The sequence below is a fragment of the Hesperophylax consimilis genome, chromosome 26 (genome assembly GCF_061612785.1).
Source record: "Hesperophylax consimilis isolate HC1 chromosome 26, BYU_Hcon_1.0, whole genome shotgun sequence".
NCBI classification, from domain to species: Eukaryota; Metazoa; Arthropoda; class Insecta; order Trichoptera; family Limnephilidae; genus Hesperophylax; species Hesperophylax consimilis.
The window spans coordinates 10,323,189-10,349,822 of NC_142861.1; the positions used below are offsets into that span (position 1 = coordinate 10,323,189).

A 26,634-nucleotide genomic window follows, 5' to 3' on the forward strand; every position below is an offset into this window, starting at 1 on the left:
TAGATGACTTTAAGGTTTTAATTCCCGTTGAACGCCAGTCGCCAGTTTTGATTAATGCAGTTTTAATTAAATACACCAGAAAGTGTGTTTTTATTTATTTTGCGAAGTTCAAGCACATTTTTAAATATTTTACTTAAGGCGAAGCTTAATGCCAAATCACTATTTTGATTGAACGAATTGGTGTACATTATAAATACCAAAAAATATGCTTTAGATAAATTGAAGGTTTTCCTATTGCTTCGCTTGAGTAGAATACAAATAAAAAAATAAATTACTCAGTAAAAATATAAATGCAAATTACTATAAAAAATATGTTTTCAATAGAAATGTATGAACGCATAAAGGAAACAACTTAAAAAAATACAGTATTATAGCATTTATAAATACAGTATTATTCATCCAGCTAAATAAACGTTATTTATAATAAAAACACGTCATATGGGGCTTTTCTATAAATAAATAAATTCATTACATTATATATTTTTTTTACAAAATTAGAAAAAAACATTTATCTATATATGTTCATATAAGTAGCTATCCTGTGAAACTAAATAAGAAAGATAAAGTCGGCGTCCCAAGGGTTAAACGATCATATTTTTTTCGCCAATAGAAAATAATAGAAATGTCCAGAATAGATACAGAAGTTTGATCTTTAATTGTTCTATGCTATATGAAAATATTTTTTTTTATTCACTAGGTACCTACATACTTTTCATTGAATTTCCCCTTTTTTATTAAAATAATCGATATTTTCGAAGTAAGTATATATATTGTCCATCACTACGGTATAATAACATTAAATTATTGTGCAAATCAGAGTATTATTTTTTTTCAAACCGGTTATAGTCTCTCAGTTAAATGCAATCTCGTTATGCATTATGCAAATAGTGTATCTAATTATACAGATCAATCTATTCAGAAGTAATGCGACAGGAAGAATTGAATAAATAAATAAATAAATTGTCTACAGCAATTTATGCAGGTATTACAGGTTTTACTACCCAACTTCGCCCGAGTAAAATCAATGTGGCATCTTTTCTTATTTCACGGCAGTAAAATTGATTGAAAAGCTTCGAAGCTCATTATTGAAAAAGCTTTGCGAGCTGAAATCGGTTTAATTTCAGACGAATATTTTTCCAATTTCAGAAAACAGACATTATTTTATTCAAATCTAAGACTAGCTGGCTTCGTTCCAACGAGGTTTATTTTTTGTTGTAATTACAGTTATAAAAACTTGTATCTTTTCTAGTTTTACATTTCAACAGTTAAATGGATATTTGAAAGCTCCTTAGCTATTTAGTAGAAAATTTACACATAGAATATAACACACTAAACACAAATATCTACACGCAATAGTTTAGGTACTGTTAGGACTGGTTGTTTCACAAAATTTCAACAATTCATCAAATTTCAAAGCTAATATTCAAGTTCTGTGGAAGTCCTATTCAAGTTCTGCTACTATACGAGTACTGTGAAACAACAGGGACCATGGTGAAATAATAACAGAACTTGAATAAAACTTTCCCCGAACTTAATTTTTAACTTTGAAATTTGACGAATTGTTTTTTGTGAAAAAACGCGTCCTTCGAGAGTTTTTGCTGCTTTATAGCTTGATATAGACAGATTTCTGCTTTATAGTTAAGATTTACAGATGGTATCACGTAAGTATTTCAAATGATCTTTAAACGTTTGTAGTTGTTTTGATCAAAAAATATTTTTCGTAATACCGACCTTATGAAAACGAAAGGTCGAGGCTATGTTATATAATCATAAATGAGTTTTAAAAAAGCTTTTGAAGTAAAAATAACAAGCGATGTAGCTGTGATCACCTGGGAACCAGGAATTGCTAATCTTAATAGGTACGTAAGAATCTTGTCATGAACAAAAGAGATTTAACGACTAGACATGAATAGCCAGATGTCGAAATACAACGTCACTGTTGTTTTAGAAATTGGTTTGAGAATGGATTATTTTTAACACGATACGATTCACGAGAAATGCCGCTAAGGAGATGACCATGTTGTGTAACATTTGGAATAACAATAACACTCCTTATGTAGATGGCGATAAGGTTTAAATTCCCGCTTTACATCAGCTGCCAGTTTTGGTTTATACAAGAAAAAACATTGCCGAAAAGTGTGTTTTATTTATATTTTGCAAAGTTCAGGCACAAATATTTAAATGTTATTCCATCATTTAAAAAATAATTTAATTTGCCACATCTCTAAATAGTATAAAATTAAGTCGCCATCCGCGTCTGTCTGTTTGTGCGCTTAGTTCTTCTAAACTACGCAACGGATTTTGATAGGGTTTTCACTATCATTTAGAAAATTTCTCCCGAATTTTTTATGTATATAATACTTGCATATTATATTTATAGAAAGTAGAGAAAAGTCGAAGTTATGTAATCAAGTCACAAATAAAATATTTTCGGTCGCTTACATTGCTAACACTGGATAAACCTTACGAGATGCATCAAAATAATGTACTACGGAATTGTATATCTTAAAAAGGCCAATAGAAAGTTTCTTGATGATATATGTCTATCTCCTAAGAATAACTCCCAGCAACGCCGGTTATATTTTATACAGTAAAACCATTACCAAAAAGGTATTTGTAAAGTAGGAGATTTTAAATTTAAAGCAGTTTTTACAGGCCTTATACTTCATTTTTTCTGGGTTCATAAAAGTCTTAAAATGCTTTATTATTTCAATGGCCAAGATGTGTTCTGCTCGCAGTATTTAATTAAAGCATCTTAAATATTTGTAAGCGATCAAATTTTCAAACGAAAGACACATGATTTTGCATTACTTAAAATCTTGTAAAAGTGTTAAATCTTAAAAATTCCTGCAGTATCAGTTTTGTAGAGTTACTCAAGTATGACACCATGTTAAGAGCCTAAACGTCTGCGCCGTTTAGTTTAGTTAAAGTGTAAAGTAGGTGAGTGTGTAGATACTTACTGAAAGTCAATAATCTTCACAGAAATGTCGTTAGCTCCATAGTTGAGGGTCTGGAAGTCGAACAAACCCTCCCTGAGCAGGCTCTCCAGGGACTCGGCCAGCTTTTTGTACTCCGAGGAACTCTTGTTCAGGAGATTGTCATTCCAGACGCCATTGTCAACGTGAAACTCTCCTTCCACTGCCTTGGGAACTGTAAAATAATGCAAAAATACGGTGTTATTTTTATGATGAAAAATCGCATTCGTCCTGAACGTATGTGAAAAATAATTTGCGGTGTACCGCAGGGCTCCATTCTCGGAACACTTTTATTTCTGATTTAATTGTTATTGAATAATCGTAAATTATAATTCAATCAAGTTTTAAATTCTTAACATTGCACATCTCTTAAGTTTGTGACTTCGTAGGTCAGGACATACGCAGCGCAGGACTGCCAAGAGTGGAAGAGCCAAGGAAAATGACTCAAGAAGCAGAAAGTGTTATTAGACTGCAATTTATAGTTAGGTTCGATGCACGAATTTTGTTTTGCCCAGTTCATGATACAACAGAACTGTGGCAGAATTGAAGAAAAGATTAAAAAAGGAACAAACAAACTTAACACAGCCTAATCTATACTAACCTTATCTAATTACTTAACCTATCTATTTTTTTTTTAAACAAAGACAGATATACCCAGGTCACGAATAACTTGACAGTATTTCAAAACCTCCTACTACATTCATCATATGCGGAATATGTTGTTTGTGCAATGATGAAGGAATTAGCCTGCCGAGGAATTGAACTCACGACGCCTGAGTGGGATGCCGACGCATTTGTCGATTCGACCACTAACCTGTCTGTTCTGTTTTATCCGGTTATCGTTTTGTCCACATCGCCGCAAATTAAAAACAAAATTAGCGATGCGAGCCAAGTAAAGAATTTTCTTTTCTGTGTATGAAGCATTAATAATAACATTTAATATTTATTGTTTTTTTGTGTAGGTACTTCCTTGGGTAGGTACTAAGTACCCGTCTATTTGCCAAAAGCCTGTCAATCATTTAACAAAATTACGCTTCAATTCGACCTTGATGGATTTATTCATGTCAAAAATGTCAACAACAAACGCGTAAGAATAACATTTTTTATAACAATTCAACTCACAAAGAATGGCAACAAACAACACGCGATTATTATTTTGTAGATACGTTAATTTTCCCATTATTTTTCGACATGCTTTTCCGCCAATTGTCCAATGATCGTGATCATGAAAATTATTGTAACTATTTGGCAGTAATTGACGCCAATTTTGTCTATGGACCAACGATTATTTTTTTTAAATCAGATGGAAAGATTTTAGCGGTTAATTGAGATACTCGAAGTGGATATTATATATAGTTACTATCACAATCGAAACGTTGCTTGAAATGGCTTTAGCCGTGTTTGGTGATCAGATTTGAATAGTCAGGTACTTTCCAACCATCCCCTTCCCCTGCTCATTACATTTCCATTAGCTTCTCAACATACCCCAATGAGGAATTTCCTGCTTCTTCACTGGCTCTGGACAATTGGGATTCGAGAGCAGTTGGAACTCTTGTACGGCAATTAAAATAATGTTAAAAATACAAAAAATAGGCACACGGTTAAAACGCACTTTTAATAGAAAAAAAACACCGTGTATTAGTTAGATAATAATGAGAAGTAAATATTTCAGTTTCCAAAAATGAAAAATAATGCATTTTGGTAGCTATTTCGTAAAAATCTGATAATTTTTTCACGTCCATGTTTTGACATATTAATTATAAATTATTTTTTTTATGGTTTGTTTATTAATTTATGTTTTAATTAAACTCAAACTGACAACATAAGAACCTATTGATATTGTGGTTTAAATAAGAGAAGAATTAAAACTAACCTTACAACTTTGACATCAATAACAAAAGCTGCCAAGTAAAATTCAGTTTAAATTTTAACGAAATAGCCATGTATTAAAATGCATTGTTTTCCATTTTCGGAAACTGAAATACTTACATATCATTATCATCTTCTACGAAGTATTTTTTTAAATAAAATGTACGTATAATGGAGCTGACAGATTACGCTATACGCATCATGGTTTGGCCTATTCTCTCAAAGATAGAAATAGAGATAGAAAAATCTCAAAGTAAGGTCCAAAAATTATTGAAAACACGTTTTGTTCTGTTATTTAATGTGTTATAGACATGAAAAACTCACAGTATTTGTCAAGAGATTTTTGCTGTATTTCAAACGAATCGTGGTTTATTAATTATTTTCGCTTAGTTATTATCGTTTTTTTCTCTAACATTCGTATTTACATCTCCCTTTCAAAACCTCTTTGAACGCTTACTACGGGGCCTTAAGCGTGTCCCACTTTCTGTATATTTACCAAAATAAATAAATACAGCAATCAACTGTGTAGAGGATTTTTTAATTAAAGATTTGATATGTCTTTTTTCAAATCAACAGTTTAAAATATTCAAAAGCAGCAGTGGCGGTGCGTGATTTTCAGTAAGAGTAAGTCTAGATTGGTGAGATTGAAAAATACGACATCAAGTGACGGACTGCCACTGCTAAGTAGCTTCAGCTTGGTCACGACAACTCGAGGTGTTAATTTGCATAAAGAATTCAAAACATGTTTTGAAACATTTGTGTAATCATAACGATAATAAAAGGTTGTTCCAACAATAAACCAACTATTTAATATTGTTGTAAAACAATTTAAATGTTGATTAAAAATATCTGAATACTTTCTTAATTAAAAATAAATGCTTTATTACTATCGAAAACTAATTTGACTCGTATTAATTTTGTTATTTTCTGTAAAACACCCATTGCTAAATGCAAACATACTTTACAACAAACGGTTCATGTTTTGTTGTCATAAATATCAACTAAGTTACTACACATTTCTCTGTAACTACTTTCATAGTTCCTGAAGTACTTATTTTGGACTATTGTTATTATAATATCATACTTATAAATAAATACTTTATTACTATCGAAAACTAATTTTACTCGTATTAATTTTTTTATTTTCTGTAAAACACCAATTTGCTAAATACAAACATGCTTTACAAAAAACTGTTCTTGTTTATTTTCTATAAATATCAAAAAAGTTACTACATATTTCTCTATAACTACTTTCATAGTACCTGAAGTACTTATTTTGTACTATTGTTATTATAATATCCTACTTATAAATAAATGCTATATTACTACCGAAAACTAATTTGACTCGTATTAATTTTGTTATTTTCTGTAAAACACCCATTGCTAAATGCAAACATGCTTTACAAAAAAAAGTTCCTGTTTATTTTTTATAAATATAAACTAAGTACCTACACATTTCTCTGTAACTACTTTCATAGTTCCTGAAGTACTTATTTTGGACTATTGTTATTATAATATCATACTTATAAATAAATACTTTATTACTATCGAAAACTAATTTTACTCGTATTAATTTTTTTATTTTCTGTAAAACACCAATTTGCTAAATACAAACATGCTTTACAAAAAACTGTTCTTGTTTATTTTCTATAAATATCAAAAAAGTTACTACATATTTCTCTATAACTACTTTCATAGTACCTGAAGTACTTATTTTGTACTATTGTTATTATAATATCCTACTTATAAATAAATGCTATATTACTACCGAAAACTAATTTGACTCGTATTAATTTTGTTATTTTCTGTAAAACACCCATTGCTAAATGCAAACATGCTTTACAAAAAAAAGTTCCTGTTTATTTTTTATAAATATAAACTAAGTACCTACACATTTATCTGTAACTGCTTTTATAGTACCTGAAGTACTTATTTTGTACTATTGTTATTGTAAACAATTATAGAACTCGTTTTTACAACAGATTTCTCTATGACAACTTGTATTGTACCTGATTTCTCAGTTTATTGTATTATCTACTATAATACACTTATTTTTGTACTCTAGAACAACTCATCTGTTATAATAAAAAGCTTTAAAGGTGTGAATAAATAAAAATATAACTGTTTCGATCGGATTGTTGTCGATGATATTACTGTTTTCAATTATTCGTTCTAATAATGGTTAATGACCTATCTTCCTTTTTGTTTTTATATATTTACCTGCTCTATCCCGCCACGTGTTGCCTTGACTCAGTCTCTCTGTGCAGATAGAAAAACAACGTGTTTTGCATTGTTTTGCATTTACATCCAACAAATGGCACTGTTTCTCAAAATACCATGATTTTACTTGTTGAATGTGACATCTATATAATATAGGTAAATAGCACACACGTGTATTCGAATGCAACGTGTCAAAAATTCAAAGCAATCGGTGAAGAACTCTAGGAGATTCACGATTTTGAACAAACGAACATTTGTATTTAAATAGATATATTGAATCAGTATCCGGCGTGAAATTACCAATGCGGCCCTTTGCAAGTATTATATAAGATTAGAAGTTAAAAGCAGTGAGAATCACATTATAACAAGAGAATGTAAGTAATTACGTGTGAATCGCATCATTTCTTACATGAGAAACAACTTGGAGCTATTTTAATGAAATGTGTAATGTCGGTACAAGGTAATTACAATAATTAATTATGAATAACTCAAGTTATTCAGTTCAAATTTAGAATATATTTTAATTTATCATCATTTTGCTTTTACTTAGTTGAAAAATGTCTATTTACTAACGTAGATTCGTGAAAAATCACGTCTGAAATTCAATGACATTACGAAATAAATGTCGGTCCTACCCGATCGTGATTTGGCTCGAATGTTAGTGCGGTTGACTCCAGTCCCTGGAGGGGATGTTTCATTCGCCAGATTTTTTGCAATTGCATCTAATAACACTGTCTGACAGGAGAATTATTTCAGACCTGGTTGTGTTACACAGAGTCATTAACAATTTAATTGATAGTCCTGCCATCGTTGCCACTATTAAATTCCATGTGCCGACTAGGAATACAAGACAAAATATAACATTCTTCTGCAATACATACACGATCAACTATCAGACACACTCACTGACCAATAGGATGCATGATCTTGGCAACAAGTATAGGGGTGCTATTGATTTATTTATTGACTCCATTTATAGAATTAAGCATAATCTACACTAACACTTTGTCGAATCCTACAAAATAGAGTAGCGTTGGTAAATTAGATTTAATGATTTGTCTTATATGTAGTGTCGTTGTAATTCTTTTTTTTACTTTATGGTACTCTTAAGTTTTACTTATATTGCTTCATATTTAGTTTTTTTTTCATTATTTCTTGATATTTTCTCATTATACTTGTAATAACAATTTTAAAATTGTGTATTTTGTACCAACTTTACAATGGATTACATCTATTTACTGTCAGTATCTCTTGTATAATACAGATATTCTCCTGTGTACACTGCATCATGTATCACTTTTATGTAAAAGCCTATTTAGGCGTATATATAAATAAATATTCACAGCAGTTCGCAACTATCCCGCAGCCAAGTGGGGGAGTAGGTAGTACCCAAAATTACTATCCTCCTTATATCAGCTTAAATACTTTACATGTCATATTAGTATTTTACGTATTTCTGCGCATTAGTTACCTTTAATTTTTGACTGAATAATTGGGATTTCTATAGTTTAAAAACCTATAAGACGGAAAAATGCATGGGGTCGTCGGAAGACACATTTTGTTACAGACGTTTTGTTTGGCATCTTGGCCTGTCAAGAGTTAAGTTCATTTTTATTTAATTTATTTTCTTTTCTGAAGTCGAATAAGAAGTTTAAACACGATGTAAAGAAGCAATTCATCTGTATGAGCACTATTTTCGAGTTGACTTTGGTTACGATACCATCTATGAACGAGCTACTTACCAAAATTTTTAAAACATCTCTTAGTTGAAGACAAACAATACGATGGTAATCATTTTATGATCATGTCACACTCCAATTATTTTGCTTTTGAACACAATGTTGTGTAACATTCATAATGTCTGCTATTATGTATTATGTTTGGAGTGTTGTTCAGTATGACCGTGAAATAGTATTATGAATGTTAACTTTCCATCCCTGTCATCAATTACATACTAATTATTGTAGTAGTAACGCACCTAACTGTATTTGATCAAATCAAGAATCGGAAACTGTTTTGTTATTTAAAAACAGTTTATTTTCGAACTATAGACAGTAGAAACAAACGGAGATATGGCATAGAAGCGTGCTGACTGTTACAGAACATGTTTTCAAATAAATAACCACGTTTTACCAGGAATGTATCTGACGCATGTTAGATGCCTAAAAACACTTGCATTACGACTCGCGAAAATAAAGCTACGATTAATCTAGTCGATATTTCAAAGCTCAAGAGCTCACGAGGGAAATGATGAGAGAAGTTAAAAGTTGTTTCGCTAAGCTAAAAATTCTAGAAGGAGTTTTTACTTGCTATTCAAATTGTTTGACATTGTTGCTCGCCCTAGTATTTTGATGTGTGCTTCATAATAAATATTCTGTTTATTCATAATGACATTAAAATTATTTTAGGTTCGTTTAATGCTAAATCACATTTTAATGCAAAAACTTGAACGCTTAAAACAATGGGCGACAATTTGCTTAAGCGCTCGGATTTAGTTGAATTTTTAATTTGTAATGGTGATTATCGCCTAGTCGTAGACAAAAAATAATCTACTTTTAACTATGTGCGCTTTTCAAGGCAGATTTACACAACGAAATCCGGGCTTTGGTGATATTTTTTTAGTAAAAGGATATCCAGATTTTTAGCAAATTATCAACCAACTGAATTGAACCTACATAAATACAAGATAAATATTAGTAAGATAGACTAGTGTTGATAGGTTGGCCAAGATCACTCTTAATGGGTGAAAGCCAAAATAAAGAATAAAAAAAAAAAAAAAAAAAAAAACCATAACAAGTTACCGACAAAACATTTATCAATCGACCGTGCTAGATACCTTGGATGTCTAGCACAGTCGATCGACAAAGCTTTATGTCAATGCAATATTGACTAAAATCATAATCTTCACTCAGTTAGCAATATTTGCGATCGCGGTAAACAATTGATAAGAAATGTTCCGACCGACGATAGACAAATTTTAACGCGACCTCCATAGTATAAAATAAGCTTTGGCTAACTGTCAATATACACATCTTTTTGAAAAATGTCCTTCGATGCATATTTACTGGCTTATTACGGAGTTAAACTTACGAAGCTCTTAGAGTTGAAAGAAGTCTATACGCGGTGAGTTGAATCTGTTCGTGCAAAAAACGCTATTATTGGTTCGAGCTTGGAGAAACGAAATTTGTCACATAACATGTTGTGAATAAAGGGTGACTGGATAAATCATCACAATGATAACTCATCACATCTTTAAAAAAGTTATATAAAGTCATGGAAAGTGATGAAACAAAAACTTTATTAACTGGGTTAAGTAGGTTAGGTTAGGTTAGGTTTATTTTTTTTTCATAGTTTCTAATGACTTTATATCACTTTTTAAAAGTGTGTTGAATTGTCACTGTGTTTAGTTATCATGGAACCGTTTGACGTTTCGGAATGTCAATTTTTAGACAATACTTCCAGTGCTGCCAGTGTACATCGATTTCTTATTTATTACATTATCGATATCTGTCTAGTTATCGACAGCGCGACCGTGCTCTGGAAATCAGTATAAAAATCATCGGTAGTTACGCTTATCGACCCGACACTGTAAAGTTTTCAATTTCACTATGCTGGACCCCTAGTTAGCCAAATACGAAGTCAGTGCTGTCGCTATGTAAACATTGCTCTTTAAAATAATCTAATGACGCTGTTTACTTAATAAGATACTTGCGGAATAGTAACACACAAATCAGCAAAATCAACGGATAGCAACAACAATCTCCTCCATTTTCAAATTGTCATTGATCGATGGCACTGACTTGATCGCGTGAATCCGACAAAATCCGATGCGCGCCATCTGTAACTGTAGTCGGCCTTGATTCCCTTATTGGTGGACTTATTCGGAAATAAGGAATTATTAACTTTGCAATACGTCAAGCGATGAACTAATGAACGAACTGTGTATTTTTATAACTAGCGACATAGCCGAAAGCAAAAACTAAGTGTGCCATCCTGTAATCTATTTAACAGGTATTACAATGACTCAGACAGAGAAACTAGCAGAATCGATCACCTACGCACCGTTACACCAGCAAAATCATTCGATGAAAGTTAGTCAAATTATTGATGTCGATGGGATTTGCCTACGTGATATCTAAAATGTCTCCAAGCAAGTATAAATACCTAACAACATTCTTGATGCGTCATTCTGCGAATTGGACAACTCACATGTTGGTTGACCTTACACAGCGTGCAGTGGCTTTGCCAGCCCCGAAAGGATATAATACATCCTTTATATTATTAGTATAAGCTTTTATGCTTTTATGCTATACCTGCATAAATGAATGCACGCCTTAGTGACACTATGTTACCTGAATTGAACGGGTCGAGGAATAAAAGATACTTTTATTCTTTTTTTCCCCTTGAAAACTTTTCTAAAAATCTAATAATTTGTGCCACTTTACTTATGGACATTGGACATTGCGCAATTTTCTTTAAAATTTAATTTTGAACTTCGTAATTTTCTTTTTATTTTTCCCTTTGTACGTAAAAAAAAATACGTAGAGGTTTATTTGTCTGCTGCTAATGTTCTTCGTGAGGAAAACTTAGGACGGGTTGTTTCGGAGAATTTGAACAATTCTTCAAATTTCAAAGTTAATTTTCAAGTTCTGTTATTATTTCAGTTCTGTCAAGCAACTAGCCTATAATGATATAATAACAGAACTTGAATAGGACTTTCACAGAACCGGAAAATGAACGAAATCAAATTTCAAAGAACCGGAAATTAAATTTGATGAATTGTTTAAATTCTCCGAAACAACCCGTCCTAAGTTAGGATTCAGGTGAATTTTTCAGATAATATTTTACATTATTCATTTTTACTCATTTTTCTTTGTAATTTTTCCCTTTATGTGCTCCGAAATTCCGTAGAGTTTGATCGTAATCCGGTGACAGTAGGCACGCTTCCACGCCATATCTTTCTTCAATTCTCTTATCAATAATTCAAATTGTTCCACATATAAATGGTAGGTAGGTTCAAATGGATTAAATTTAAATATTTTCGGTTTGATTTTGCCGGCTTTACAAAAAAAAACAACTGTCGCCAGGGAATTCACAAAAAAAACCACGGAAATGTATTATGATTAAAAAATATTTGATTTCGTGATATTCAGTATAATTTGTGGTGGAATTGTGGTAGGAACATTATTTCGCAATCATGTGAATGCATTTTTTTCAGAATTCATCATAACGTTCAGATTTGAATGTGGCTTCCGCTCTCCGACCTTCGCTTTGATTCGGTCCAATTGATTTCTAAAGAATTATTATCATTGCGTGAATAAAAATATTTTGTGCATATCGAATACATATAATTATTGCATTATGTCGGAAGCGGACAGACGCTCCCGGCATGGAGCTCTGAAGAAAAAATGCACAGGATTCTTCGAACAGTCAAGCGCACTAATATATCCGGTCTGGAAGAGTTAAGCATCCACAAAAGGCTAACAACTGTCTTCCTAAGTAGTATTATAAGATACATTGGACAGGTTGTTTGCCAAACTGAGAACTCAAACCTGGAGAAACTCATGGTCAATGTCGAAGCAAAAGAAGGTCACCGATGAAGGTCACAATCCTCAGCAGTGAGGGAACGAATAAGTAAGAAATCAGAAGAGGAAGTCGGGGGAGTAATCTGGTCAAAGCTGGACACAAGAAAACTGACGGTGAAGAAGTTGACAAAATCTCTTTTAGCACACAATTTGTTTTTCCAAATAATTCCCATCTCGTTTACAGGTAGCTTTCATAATTCTGTTTATTATTTCGAGTCTTGGTATTTTACTCTGCTTGCATAAAAACAATTTATAAAATACATTAAGTGTGGCGCCATATTCTTCAGAAACTCAGCAAGAAAAAACTAAATTGCAATATTATTATCATGAAAAAAGAGAGATAGAGCCTTGAAAGTAGAAATCTATAGACGCATTAGAATTTCAATACTAAATCTGTCACCACGGATAAAATTGCTGAGACGTGACATTTTGACTTCCTATTGTTGCTAATCCTATTTCAAGTCTAAAATATGTCAAAATAAATGTATTACGAGTACAAAAGCGTCGGGCTCACACCCTGGCGTTGCGGATTTAATCTTTTTTTTTTACATTAGGTCCACACTGGAGGCCCTGAGGAAAAAAAAATCCGTCAGGGTTTATGACTATAATCTTTACTTCTACTAACCATCTTTAAAGATGCTGTGTGGAGGGTATTTTAGGGAAAGGAAGGAGAGTAAGTTCTGGGAAGGAAAAAGGTACGAGGAGTGAGTAAGAATCTGAGGGTCAGTGTGTCCACGAGTGACGGACGATGAGTCTTTAGAGATTCCGGCTGAAGAGGTCAAAAGGTCTCCCTAAACCAGTCTCTCCCGATCCGACCCGCCACGCGGTAGGTGGGCAAACGTATCCGCCGATAAGGTCTAGATAAACTTTACCTCATGATCCCGGGCACCCCTGCTAAGTCACCAAACGTAGCGAACCACTTTGGGTGACCTATGGCAGGGGTGTTGGACTTATATTTTCAGGTCACTCGCAACCTTTATTACAATAAATAAAACGTGTGACTATATTTGAATATCGTTTTATTCCAAAATAAATTGTGATCGATTTTTAATATCATGTACATAATGAGAATGGCCAGAATGTCATATTAAATAATCATAAATAAATTATATATATTCTTGTGATTAACGAATGATTTTCAGATAAAAAAAATGTCAAATGAGTTTGCAAATATTTTGCAATCGTTGCTACATTACATTCTCTGCTCGGCGTAATAACATTTAATTGGTTTGATTTGACATTACACTATTGACAATACATTATTTGATATATTACGTATACTACAAACCACGAGCCACTTCCATTAAAAATGGGGAGTCATTCATTTGGCGGCCCCAAGCGAAATTGGAATCAAAAGGAAAAGAGAAGTCCAGAGGATGTGCGAGGAGAGGCTAGAGGTCACTAAAGAGCGCAGAACAGGAACACATGGAGGTACCTTCTCATGATGGGTCCTCAATCCCAATAAAATATATATAAAATAAATAATGGCCATGTCAAGAGTCAGAATAATAGAAGAGTATGTATGAGACGATGTATGAATGTGAATGAGGCAAGGAGTGTGTGCCAAGACCGAGTTGTTTGGCGGTCCGTCCTCTCTGCCTACCCCTGCGGGGAAACGGCGTGATGGTTAGTTAGTTAGTTAGTTAGTTAAAATAAATAAACTTATAAACATACATACACCCACAGTAACAACACGACAAAATACAATATTCTACAGCAGCACACATAAGCGTAACTACATTGCCCACTCTCCGATACAACGACTTCACACCATGGGAAATCATTACTTGGGTGATGTTGACATTGTTGACATATTCAATACCAACTTAGCAAGTTTTGTGGATCATTTAAAACATTTATTTCAACAATACTCCTAAACACATCATGTAAACCAACAAATAGCTGTAATTTTCTGTTTTTGTTTCTTGTGTTTGTATGACTTGTTGCATAGCTTTTATCAAATGTAATTTTATTCTTATTTTTTATGTTTGAAAGTATTTGTCAAATTAAAATTATACTACCAACCATGTAAAAGCCCTCTGGGCGTTAAATAAATAAATAAAAAAATAAAAATGACAAGAGGAAGAACATGAAACCACATCTTCAGCACTATTTTTGACAAGAAATAGTGATGGTACTTACTGTGTACCTTGTGGTACACCAAACAAAATGTTTATTTTCACAAGTACCAAGTATCATTATTCGATTTGGTAATAACAACAACGCTACATTACAAGAATAAATTAGTTCAGACAAAGCGTTTCATGATTTTTTAAACGCATTCCGATGACTAACGATCCTATATACATACAAATATACCCGGTAATTTAGTCGAAGGTCAATCTGTGGCACGCAAAACTACTTTGGTAATTACCACACCAATAATTATTTATATCTGTGTTTTTCAGAGCAGAGATTATGATACCACACACATATCCTCACTTTAGCACGAATGATATATTAAATGGTTATTTTATTGTATTCGTTTATTCAAAACGTTTGATCAGGTGTTCATTAGGATGAGAGGATTGGGTCAACATGAAAATAACACGTTATGACACCAATCGATGATTATTTTTTATGTTTTTATATCGATAGCGCACAATAATCCCAACCAGCTGTCTGGTGAAGGTGGTACTTGTTGGGGTATGTTGTAAGGCTGTAAGGCTTGGGAGTGGGGACTGGAAAGAGATAGGGTCGAAGAAGAATGTGGAGTACTTGGCTAGTTTGATCTGGTCGCAAGACTTGGCTCAATCCATTTCAAGCAAACCTTAAATTGGTGGTATTTTAACAGTACGATACTGAGATTATCTAGGTACTAAACAAAAAACTTTATTAAAATTTTGTTTTTAATTTTAATTCGGTAGACGGTTTGAACCAAGCAAAAAAATGAATAAATTATTTAAATTATGTTTGTACAGTCAATAGTTTTTAATCAATTCACGTTTGGTTTAATTAAAAACATATATACGTCATACTGTCGTAAGTACGTATAATTTTTTTTAGATGTTTCAAAATTTCAACCACTTTCAGTTTCGTTAGTTGAAATTGAAATTCGTTTCGCATAAAGTTCAATACAAATTCCTTGTTTTACGTTTGTGTTCTTGGTATTGGAATTTAAAATGGGAATTTGCATAAAATGGTGAGGCGATTAGCATAATATACCTTGATATATTAAATAAAGTGTAGGCTCACAAAATAATAATACGAAAAGTATTTACATTTTTGTGTAGACCTGTTTTCAATCGACCATTTGGCATTTCATCTGTCTGTATTTTTTTGTTACGTTCCTGTTCCGGTTTCAAGATGGTGGCCATTTTAACATTTTGTATGCTGGAGTAGCTGATAGGTACGATAGAAAAAATATATTCTTATGGTGGGTAATGTACTGTTTTGATTATAAAAATATGTAAACACGTTATCTAGTAAGACATTTCAATTTACAAAAACATCATTGTGCAAAAAATAAGTAAGTTATTACGAAAATAGAATCAGCTGGCTCGGAGAAAATTTTGCGTCGGCGCACGTTGGGTGAATGGTTCAGACAAGATTGTTTTTTTTTCAAATGCGAAGTTATCGTTGTTTATTAATTAAGTAGGTAGGTATAAGTACCTACTCACAAATCTTATGATTTGAGAGGAAATTTTGGTTTTGATTTTTTTTAATTTTGAACTTTCTTTTTTGGACACGAGGTCTGCCGTTCTCAAAACTGCTAGCTATAACAATATATTACGCATCAGAACAAACAGAAAATATGAAAGTATTATCTGTTAGAAAATGGATCCATTTTTCAAAATTTTCAAAATTTTCACATTGATAACTTTCTTTAGTGTGAGTCATCTTTGCTTTGTAAGCGAAGGTTTAAACAATATTTTGTTTTGGTTAGGTTAGGTGAGATTGTTGTAACAGAAAACGAAATTTTTTTTTAACCTTATAAAAGAAGGTAAAAAGGAAGGTTAACACCTCAAGCTAATTTGTTTTTTTATAAGAACAAACTATTACCCTTAGTCAATTTTTTTGCTTTATGGTCTGATAGAATTCGTTGTGTCTTCCTTGCCGTTATAGAAATATGAACTAGACGGTGTTAGAAAGAAGAAAAATAACACCATGTTTTTTAAATATTTAAATATAGAAGTTAACTAGAGATCATTTAAAATGTACATCTATATGAAAAAAATATGATTTTGTTATTTTTATATGAAACGACAAAAATTTTAGGTGGCTGTCATGTTTTTTTGTCTAATAAAATGTGTTCTTTTTCGTTTTAAGTAATTTTAGTTCACGGTATATTTTTATGTTTATTTTCAAAAATTATATGTTGATTTTTAATAACAAAAATTTAAAAGCACATACCTATCATCACCTTTCAAAAATAGTTTTTATTTTTCGGATACGTTCATAAATATTCCATTAATTTGGAGTTTATTGAGATGCGAAAATATACATAAATTCTCTGACTTTCTGACGGCATCTATAAGAAATACAACGGTCAATATGCCAGAGGCCAGAATGGTTAAGAACTATCTAACTTTTCAGATCTAGCCACTAAATAGAGCTGAAGCCATTTCGTCTAACGTTTAGATCCTAAATCGTAGTTCTTCGTGGGCAATACTGGAATGTATAATTAATACTTGAATGAGGTGCAAATACACAATATGCCTTTTTTAAATTTCAAAATGTGAAAAAAAACAACACAACGCAATTAATTAAACATATTAATTTAAGGACTCTTTCGCACTTTTATTACATAACTGTCTATGGTATTGCCTTCAATTTGGCATAAAGGTAGGAAATCTTTCGCACTTTTATTACTGTTTAATACCATAAACAGTTATACTGTTTATGGTATTGCCTTCAATTTGGCATAAATTTAGGGACTATTTCGCATTTTTATTACGTACCTAATTGTTTATGGTATTGCCTTTAATTTGGCATAAAGGTATGTTGAGAATTTTTTCGTAAAGCAATAATTTTTAAATATTGAAGACAATATTAGTGATTTCTAAACGAAAATCTGAAACAGAAAAATCAGAAAAGGAAACGGTCACATCTAGGACTCGAACCCAGGACCCTTGTCTTTCCGGGACACTGCTCTACCGACTGAGCTAATGGGACCCTATTCCCCTCGGTCACTTTTAACTGTATCATACTTCGAATAAGAACCACTAACATTGTCTTCATTTTTTTTTCACCGCACATTTTTTTTTTATTGGCAACTATCTTTATGTATGATCGCAAGATTCAACCCGAACTAAATGCAATCTAGACAGCGTCTTTTTAGTCAATAATTTTTATACGTTTTGCCAGGAATTTGGTGTTGCCACAGTTTATTTGTTTAAACATAAACGAAAGCATTCAAAGAACGACAGATTAAAAGATCATATTGCATAATTCTGGGCTTGAACCAATCGAACGTTCCTCGCCTCGCCCACAAAACATTCCTATGAAACAATCTGTCTCGTGGACTTGATACAATGGATGAAGTCAATTAATAGATTTTTGTGCCTAGTCTTACTGGCATCATTATAAGCTGAATATGTTGTTTGTGTAATGGAGAACTCAGTTAACAGAGGGATACAGCTTAGCTTTGAATAACTTGGGTGGGAAACGCGACGTATTGGTCCACTCAGCTTTTAACCAAGCCCTCCAAATTCTCTGGAATGGGTGTAGAAGTAGGTAATGAAAGAAAACTGACGTCGCCTATAATTTACAATATGTAACACTAATACAAATTGTACCGAAACTAATGGTACAAACGGAAAACTGGTGAATCTGGATCAATCAATCTGGATATCAGTGACTATTCAACACATCAAGTGATATAAAGTCATGAAAAGCGATGAAAAAAACTAACCTATAAACCTTACCAATTTTTTGTTTCATCACTTTTCATGACTTTACCTCACTTTTTAAAGCGTGTTTATTTGTCACTGTGTTGAGCTGTCTAGTTACTGATAAATCTACACCAGGAAACCCAAAAAAAAAACCTCTTTTTCGATCTGAGCATTTCAACTTTTTAAATTTTCTAGGCAACTTGAGGGTTAAACAAAAGTTTTGGAACCGGTTCTCCCTAAATTTCTAGCGACCGATTTTTTTCAAATTGATTTAAAAATTTCAACTTTTGGCTCCGAAGTTGGAATTTTTAAATCAATTTGAAAAAAAATCGGAATCTAAATTCACCAGTTTTTTCAGCGTACTACGAGTTTCCAGACACCGTGTATAACATCATGTTATTAATACTTCATTTAGACTTTCTCGTTCAGTTCCCTCTGAATAAAAGAAGGTCCCACCCAGTGTAAGTTGTATCCACGATTGCACCAATAAAATACAATGGAATTGCCTGGCGATACAAAACAAATAAAAAACGCGCACTGAATGAACTATTATACGCGTGTGGTCTTTTTACTTTCGTCGGAAGAAATTCCAACTCAGGCGCCCGACGCACAGACGTCTGAAACGCAAATATAGCTGGACATAAATACGATTTCGATAATATGTTCAATGACAAAACAGAAGAAGAAAAGCGTACAAAAAAGAACAAACAAATCAACAAACCTAACTTAACTCAACCTAACCTAACTTAACCTAACCTACTATTTTATTATGTTCTGTTTTATCCGGTTGCCCGACAATTATTAATACCTAGTCAAATCTTATAACTAACTAGTTAACCAATTAGTTTCCTTGTAGGGATAGGCAGAGAGGATACAATGCAATCTTACTCTCTCTTGGTACACATTCCTGGATTCATTTACAATCGTATATTAATCGTGTATTATATACAATCATCTGTACGTACATTTGGACGTGGCCTGATGGCAGTATATGATTAACTTGACCGTAAAATGTCTCCCTCGCGCGTCCCTCACTTATTCTACTATCCACTTCCACCCCTTTCTTCTTTCGTCCGCTCTAAAAAACTACGCCAGGGATTTCATTTCGACCACATTCAACCTACCCCAATCCATTCTCTGCCAGATCCATGCCACACTAATATACATTAAGGTCAACTTTAATACCAATATCAGCTCTGCATTGTGAACTGCTAGCTTAATATCTATGAACCAAATTTGATTTTCTTAATTCGCTGGATAAGAAGTAAGTGGTAAATAATTGTTTAAGATTATTGATATAAATATGACTACAGCAAAATTCCACTCACATTTCAAACTCACAACAATATTATAAAATTTAAATTTAAAAATAAAAAGCTAGATACAAAACGTAGGGAGATCAGAAATAGATAACATCCTCACATGAAATGCAGACTGAAACCGAAACCATGTAATATAGGGTTTTCCAATAAGAGTCGTTATTTTGAATAGCCCGCTATTTCGGTAGATGTTACTTTTGAAGCTTTAATTTTTTGACATTTGACAAGTAGAAACTACGCCATTAATAAAAATGGAACGATACACGCTTCAAAAACGTATTGAAATTATTAAAATTCACTTGAGATAATCAAATGCAAATCATCTTGAGTGTTGAGGCCCATTTCCACCTCGGTGGCTTCGTCAACAAGCAAAATCGTCGCATCTGGACTCGGAAAACACAAGAATTATTGTTGAAAAGCCTTCCTATCTTCAACGTGTGACTGTTTGGTGCGGTTTATGGTCTGGCGGAGTCATTGGACCTTACTTTTTCGAAAATGAGGCTGGAGCAACAGTTACGGTGAATGGATCGCTATCGAGAGATGATTAATGATTTTTTTATGGCCGGAATTGGATGGTATTGATCTGGATAACCTTTATTTTAAACAAAACGGCGCTACGTGCCACACAAGCAACGAAACCATTGATCTTTTACGATTGAATATCAAAATAACACCCCTTATTGGAAAACCGTGTATAATTATACTTATTTCAGAAAAAACCTTCTAAATTTTAAGAAAACGTAAATATATTCCTCAGCACGGGAAATCCCAGTGAAGATATCATTATCTCTATTTGTTACAAAAAGGAAGATAATAAAACACTAATCTCTAAATTTCTAAATAGTATAAAATATAGTCGTTTTCCGTGTTTGTCTGTTTGTGCGTTAATTTCTTCTAAACTACACAACGGATTTTGATGTGGTTTTCTCTATCATTTAGAAAATTTCTTTCGGAAGGTGTAAATATACAGGGTTTTCCAATAAGAGGTATTATTTTGATATTCAATCGTAAAAGATCGTTTCGAATTTCGATCGATCGAAGAATAATTTCGTTGCTTGTGTGGCACGTAGCGCCGTCTTGTTGAAATTAAACGTTGTCCAGATCAATACATTCTAATTCTGGCACTAAAAAATCATTAATCATCTCTCAATAGCGCAATCCATTCACCGTAACTGTTGCTCCAGCCTCATTTTCGAAAAAGTAAGGTCTAATGACTCCGCCTGACCATAAACCGCACCAAACAGTCACACGTTGAGGATATACAGGCTTTTCAACAATAACTCTTAGGTTTTCCGAGCCCCAGATGCGAAAATTTTGATAGTTGACGAAGCCACCGAGGTGGAAATGGGCCTCATCACTCAAGATGATTTGAATTTGATTCACTCAAGTGAATTTTAATAATTTCAATGCGTTGTTGAAGCGTGTACCTTTCCATTTTTATTAATGGCGTAGTTTCTACTTGTCAAATGTCAAAAAATGACAGCTTCAAACATCTACCGAAATAGCGGGCTATTCAAAATAACACCTCTTATTGGAAAACCTTGTATAATACATGCATATTATGTTCATAAAAATTAAAGAATATTTGTTTTGAAATCAAACTGAAAAAAAAAAATTTCGGGTGCTTACATTGCTAACGCTTGCTTAAAGCTTGTAAGATTTATCAAAATAGTGTAGAACGGAATTGTATATCTTAAAAATACCTACAGAAAATTCAACGACGGTATATATCTATCTCCTAAAGATTAATCCCAGCAACGCAGGGTCACATTATTATTAATATTATCTTCATTTTACGAGGGATATTTTTGTCCAGCTATAATTGCGATTGAGACCACTGTGTGCCGATGCTGCTCTACACTTTTCGGAACAATCATATGCGTGGTACAAATTAGAATTGCTAATCAAAGCAGAATAACATATATTATATTATTATTACAAGTGTAACAATACGGGTATTACATAAAAGAATGCTGTTTTCATTGTACGTATTATTGTAATGCGTGTTTTATTGTTGGCGAGCGAACATTATCAGCAATGAAATAATACTTGATGGATATTTGCAGGTATTTTTATGATATTGATTTCCAAATCACCGGTTAGTAGCGCTTACATGATAACTCAACATAATGACAATTCAACATACCTTTGAAAAGTGATAAAGTCATTAAAAAAAAGTAAACTAGTTTTTGTTTCATCACTTTTCATGACTTTATATCACTTTTTAAAGGTGTCTTGAATTGTCATTGTGTTGAGTTGTCTGGTTACCGATAGCGCTATAAGATGCCAGGCAAGTAACAGAGACAGAGCGCATGCTAAATGGGCTAGAATCAAAGGGTTTTTAGCGAAATTGGTTCTCAATTCAAATCTATATGTATGCGTTTCTAGTGTTTATTAGCCAACAGTGTATTTGATAATTAAAAACGCGTAAAATTTTGGGCTGTAGTGATTCAAACTTTTTCACATTTGATGTAGGTACAATTAATTTGTCAGAAACTACATTCTGAAAGCAATAAGATTAATAATGGAATACTTACATTGTTTGTTCATGTAGAGCGGATGAACTCAGAAAGAAGTGCAAGGAGAATAATATATAGGGTGTATCGGCAAGTACCCGACAAACTTTAACCAGCTATTCCTCAGCACATTTGGAGTAAAAAATGTTATGGGCGCTTTGCTGTCCGGTAACATTTTTTTCCATTAAAAACAAAAAATAAATAAAAAAATCCAAAATCCGTCACTGTCATTTGCCTTGTTTCTCGCGTTCAACAGCTGTTATTAGCAAGTGCATCAAAAAGTGTCCTCGCTCTTTCGTACACACTAAATAATAATAGTTAAAAATGAGACGAATGGTGCTGTGCCATTTCGTTGTGATTGTAAAAGCGCGCCAACGTAGGTACGTACGTACATTATTCAACGAAACTCGAACAAAATATTGCCAGACGGGTTTTCAAACTTTGACAAAGTATAAAACATTGGTGACATGTGGTGAAAATATGAAAAGTAAATTTTTTATTAAAAAAAAATGTTACCGGACAGCAAAGTGCCCATAACATTTTTTACTCCAAATGTGCTAAGGAATAGCTGGTTAAAGTTTGTCGGGTACTTGCCGATACACCCCGTATAAAGTTGAATGGTAGTAAAGGTCACAATAGTAATATTATAGGTGAGTACTCTATCGCTTGTCTGAATCTTAACACAGTCAGTTCCAATTTTAAATGTGACACATAAGACGACACAAAAAACTCAGAATCTTAACGGCGTAAGTGAAGAAGTCGTTCACAAAAATATGCGGCGCGCATCCCCTACTATTGGACGGACCTACTGTCGAATTTGCCCTAACAGGCCTAGAAAATGGATCTTCCCGAGGTGTATATTTCAGTTAATTCTGATGAACATATTATTAAAATCTCTGATGTTTTAGACAGCGATGTTTAGATTTAGATGTTTTAGTCGCTTCGGGAAATTACTAATTCATCGTCTAGAAAAATATAATCTCGTGCTTGTCGCTAAATTTTATAGTTTTAAATTTAAAAAAATAAATGATGAAATATTGGATAAGTACTTTTTTTATACTTAAAATATTTATTTATCTCTAAATAATATAAACAAAGTGGATATCCGCGTCTGTCTGTTTGTGCGCATAGTTCATTTAAACTTCGCGACCGAGTTTGATAGGATTTTATCATTTAGAGAATTAAAATATGCATATTATATTTATATAAAGTAGAGAAAAGTCGATGTTTTGTGATCAAGTGTTAAAAAAATATTTATCCATTCCATTGCTAACGCTGGCTAAACCTTATGAGATAAATCAAAATAATGTACTACGGAATTGTACAGCGTTTCCCAAGAAGAGGTGTTATTTTGATATTCAATCGTAAAAGATCAATGGTTTCGTAGCTTTTGTGGCACGTAGCGCTGTCTTGTTGAAAGTAAACGTTGTCTAGATCAATATCATCCAATTCCGGCCATAAAAAAATCATTAATCATCTCTCGATAGCGATTAATTCACCGTAATTGTTGCTCCAGCCTCATTTTCGAAAAAGGAAGATCCAATGACTCCGCCAGACCATAAACTGCACCAAACAGTCACACGTTGAGGATAGAAAGGCTTTTCAACAATAACTCTTGGGTTTTCTGAGCCCCAGATGCGACAATTTTGCTTGTTGACGAAGCTACTGAGGTGGAAATGGGCCTCATCACTCAAGATGATTTGCATTTGATTCACTCAAGTGAATTTTAATAATTTCAATGCGTTGTTGAAGCGTGTATCGTTCAATTTTTATTAATGACGTAGTTTTTACTTGTTAAAGTAAAAAAAAGACAGCTTCAAAATAAACATCTACCGAAATAGCGGGCTATTCAAAATAACACCACTTATTGGAAAACCCTGTATTATGCCAACATTAATTGTTATTATTACTGAGTAAAGTCATTATAGCCTTCTTGTAACTATATTCCGTGCAGTTAAACACATCTACGAATTCTGCGAAAGTATTGCCAACTGGATGCAATCTAGGTACAAGCGAGTATCTAAATGTTATACTAGTCTTGTTATTATGGTCGCAATTGAAAATAGTTTCAATCGAGTAGTCCTAGTTGGTATATTTAAGTAAATCAGGGCTGCCTATAATTTCTTCAATAATTAAAAAAAAAATACAATTACAAAAAACGTTAAAAAATATATATTATAGTTTCAAATTCGTCGTAATCAATTCAATTCTGAGCCTGGGATAAAGACAATCGATTTTTTTGATAATAATATAATATGTTTGGCCAATGCAATAGGACTCGACATCGAAAAACCATTGTTTTGTGATTTATGACCACTGCTATTTTTCACTAGTATTTTCTCCGTATGTTTCGGTCCAAGGATGTTGCTAGGTGTGTTCAATAATCCGGATTGCACGACTGGATCTGGATGGGTGGGTGTTACCGGTTTTTCAGGACCGAATAATAATAGCGTCATCTACCAGTCCCATTTCACGAAGGTACCCATTTTGTTTGTTCGAATTGAAATTCATTGGGCCAATAATACTTTAAATTAAATACTAAATACTGCATGATAAATACGAGTAGTTCTGTGAACGTTGTTTCCAAAAAATTATATTTCTAAATTCTGTTATTAAATCAAAATTTCATCTGAAATCATAAGATTTATAAGTAAACACTAAAATTCCACCTACTTCAATTATAAACCAAATATTTTTTGTAGCTTTTGGTTTCAAATAGAGAATTATACAATTTAACCAAAAAAATGTCATTATTTAAAAAAATAAAAAATAATGTTTAATGAGCGACTAAAACGAACACCATCTTGAACCGGAAATGGACGGTACAGACTAATAAACAGGCAGATGAAATTCAAAACGGTCGAGTTAAAACCGGACTTCGCTATGCTCTGTCAATTCGGGGGTTTAGGATCGCATAGGCCTATCTTCAAAAACATAGTTTTTAGATTAATGCAAATAAATTTTGGAATGCTCATAAACCCACCTGTATTCCTAACTGATATGCCTAACTGTACTTAAAAGACTGTAGGTACGAGATAGAGCTTTGTGCCACTAATAAATATGATTTTGGCATTACCGAAACAAGCTTAACTAAAACACCAGTTTTGTTGTTAGCACCCTGTGATGCTAAGCACACGATTTATTATTTTATCATTACGTTACTACCATAATATGGTAATTCCTTTAAATTAATTTTAATGAATTGTACCACTGGTTCCTTGTTCAGTATTCGTATAGCAAAAAATCAACACATAAAAAATAAGTTTTTTTACTGTAATACATCTATTTTCAATTATTGACCTAGTTGCGTCATCTCTTGGCTTTTTTTACTGAGGATTGAACCTTCCTCCCCAGGGACTGGAGTCAACACAGCTAACACCTAAGCCAAATCCTAATTAGATAGCACCAACACTTACTTCGAATATTAACAGCTGTAAGTTTTGAAACACAATGTGATCCAATTTCAGAAAAATACGTGTGTGCGCGCGATTTTGTGCATCATTACCACAAAAAGTTTTTTTTGTACATTACAAATTGATGCAATCCTATTACAATACAAATGAAATAACTAAAATATACAAAATATAACAAAAATATAACGAAAATATACAAAGCTTTAAACGAAATATTTTACAATAACCGATATTTTAGAGTTCTTGCCTAAAATGACTTTTGAAATTATAGACCTAGAAGTATCATTTAGCAGTACCATACCTCTTGTCATGCTATGCTGGATCCATTACGTCCGTTCTTCCGTGTGGAATACATAGCAAGTCGTGGCGTCGACACTGACGGTAGTTGTTCGGTACAAATAAATTATAGCATTCCAGGAGGTATGGGCTGTCAATGTAATAGTTCATGATTTTAAAAACTGTTACTTAAAGGGTCCCATTTCTCCTAGATTGGAGACTTTCGTAGTGCATTTCGGAGAGCAAATCTATGTGATGCATGAATCGTGGGTATTCACCATGCGTTCTCATATAAAGATATCTTAGAAAATTTAAAGTTGATAGAATTCATTGTCATTGATAAGGAGTCTATCTACCAACTTTCAGTTCAAAGGGAAATAGGAAAGCGGGTTAATTTCCACTTGCAAGATTCCATTTCGTTCATCCATAAAACCAAATTTAAATTGATGTATTTAATAAACAAGCTATCATTCCATTACAAATCACTTAATTCATTGTATCCTTCCTTACAAAAAATCAAAGCCTATCATGTTAGAACATCTCAACATTCCGACACATATGTTGCAAGCAAAGTTGTAATATTATAGACATACCACCTTATTAAATCACACTAACTACAGCAACAGC

At 32.9% G+C, this 26,634-nt stretch overlaps 1 protein-coding gene across 2 annotated transcripts in view; it reads right to left on the reverse strand.

Moving 5' to 3' along the window:
* LOC149411091 (uncharacterized) overlaps nt 1–26,634 on the reverse strand; it is a 235,157-nt gene that overhangs the window by 18,879 nt on the left and 189,644 nt on the right. For both annotated transcript variants that reach the window (XM_089647424.1, XM_089647423.1), the window contains one exon: nt 2,961–3,150. In XM_089647424.1, the coding sequence (XP_089503550.1) occupies nt 2,961–3,150 (190 nt within the window). The remainder of the gene's footprint in view (nt 1–2,960; nt 3,151–26,634) is intronic.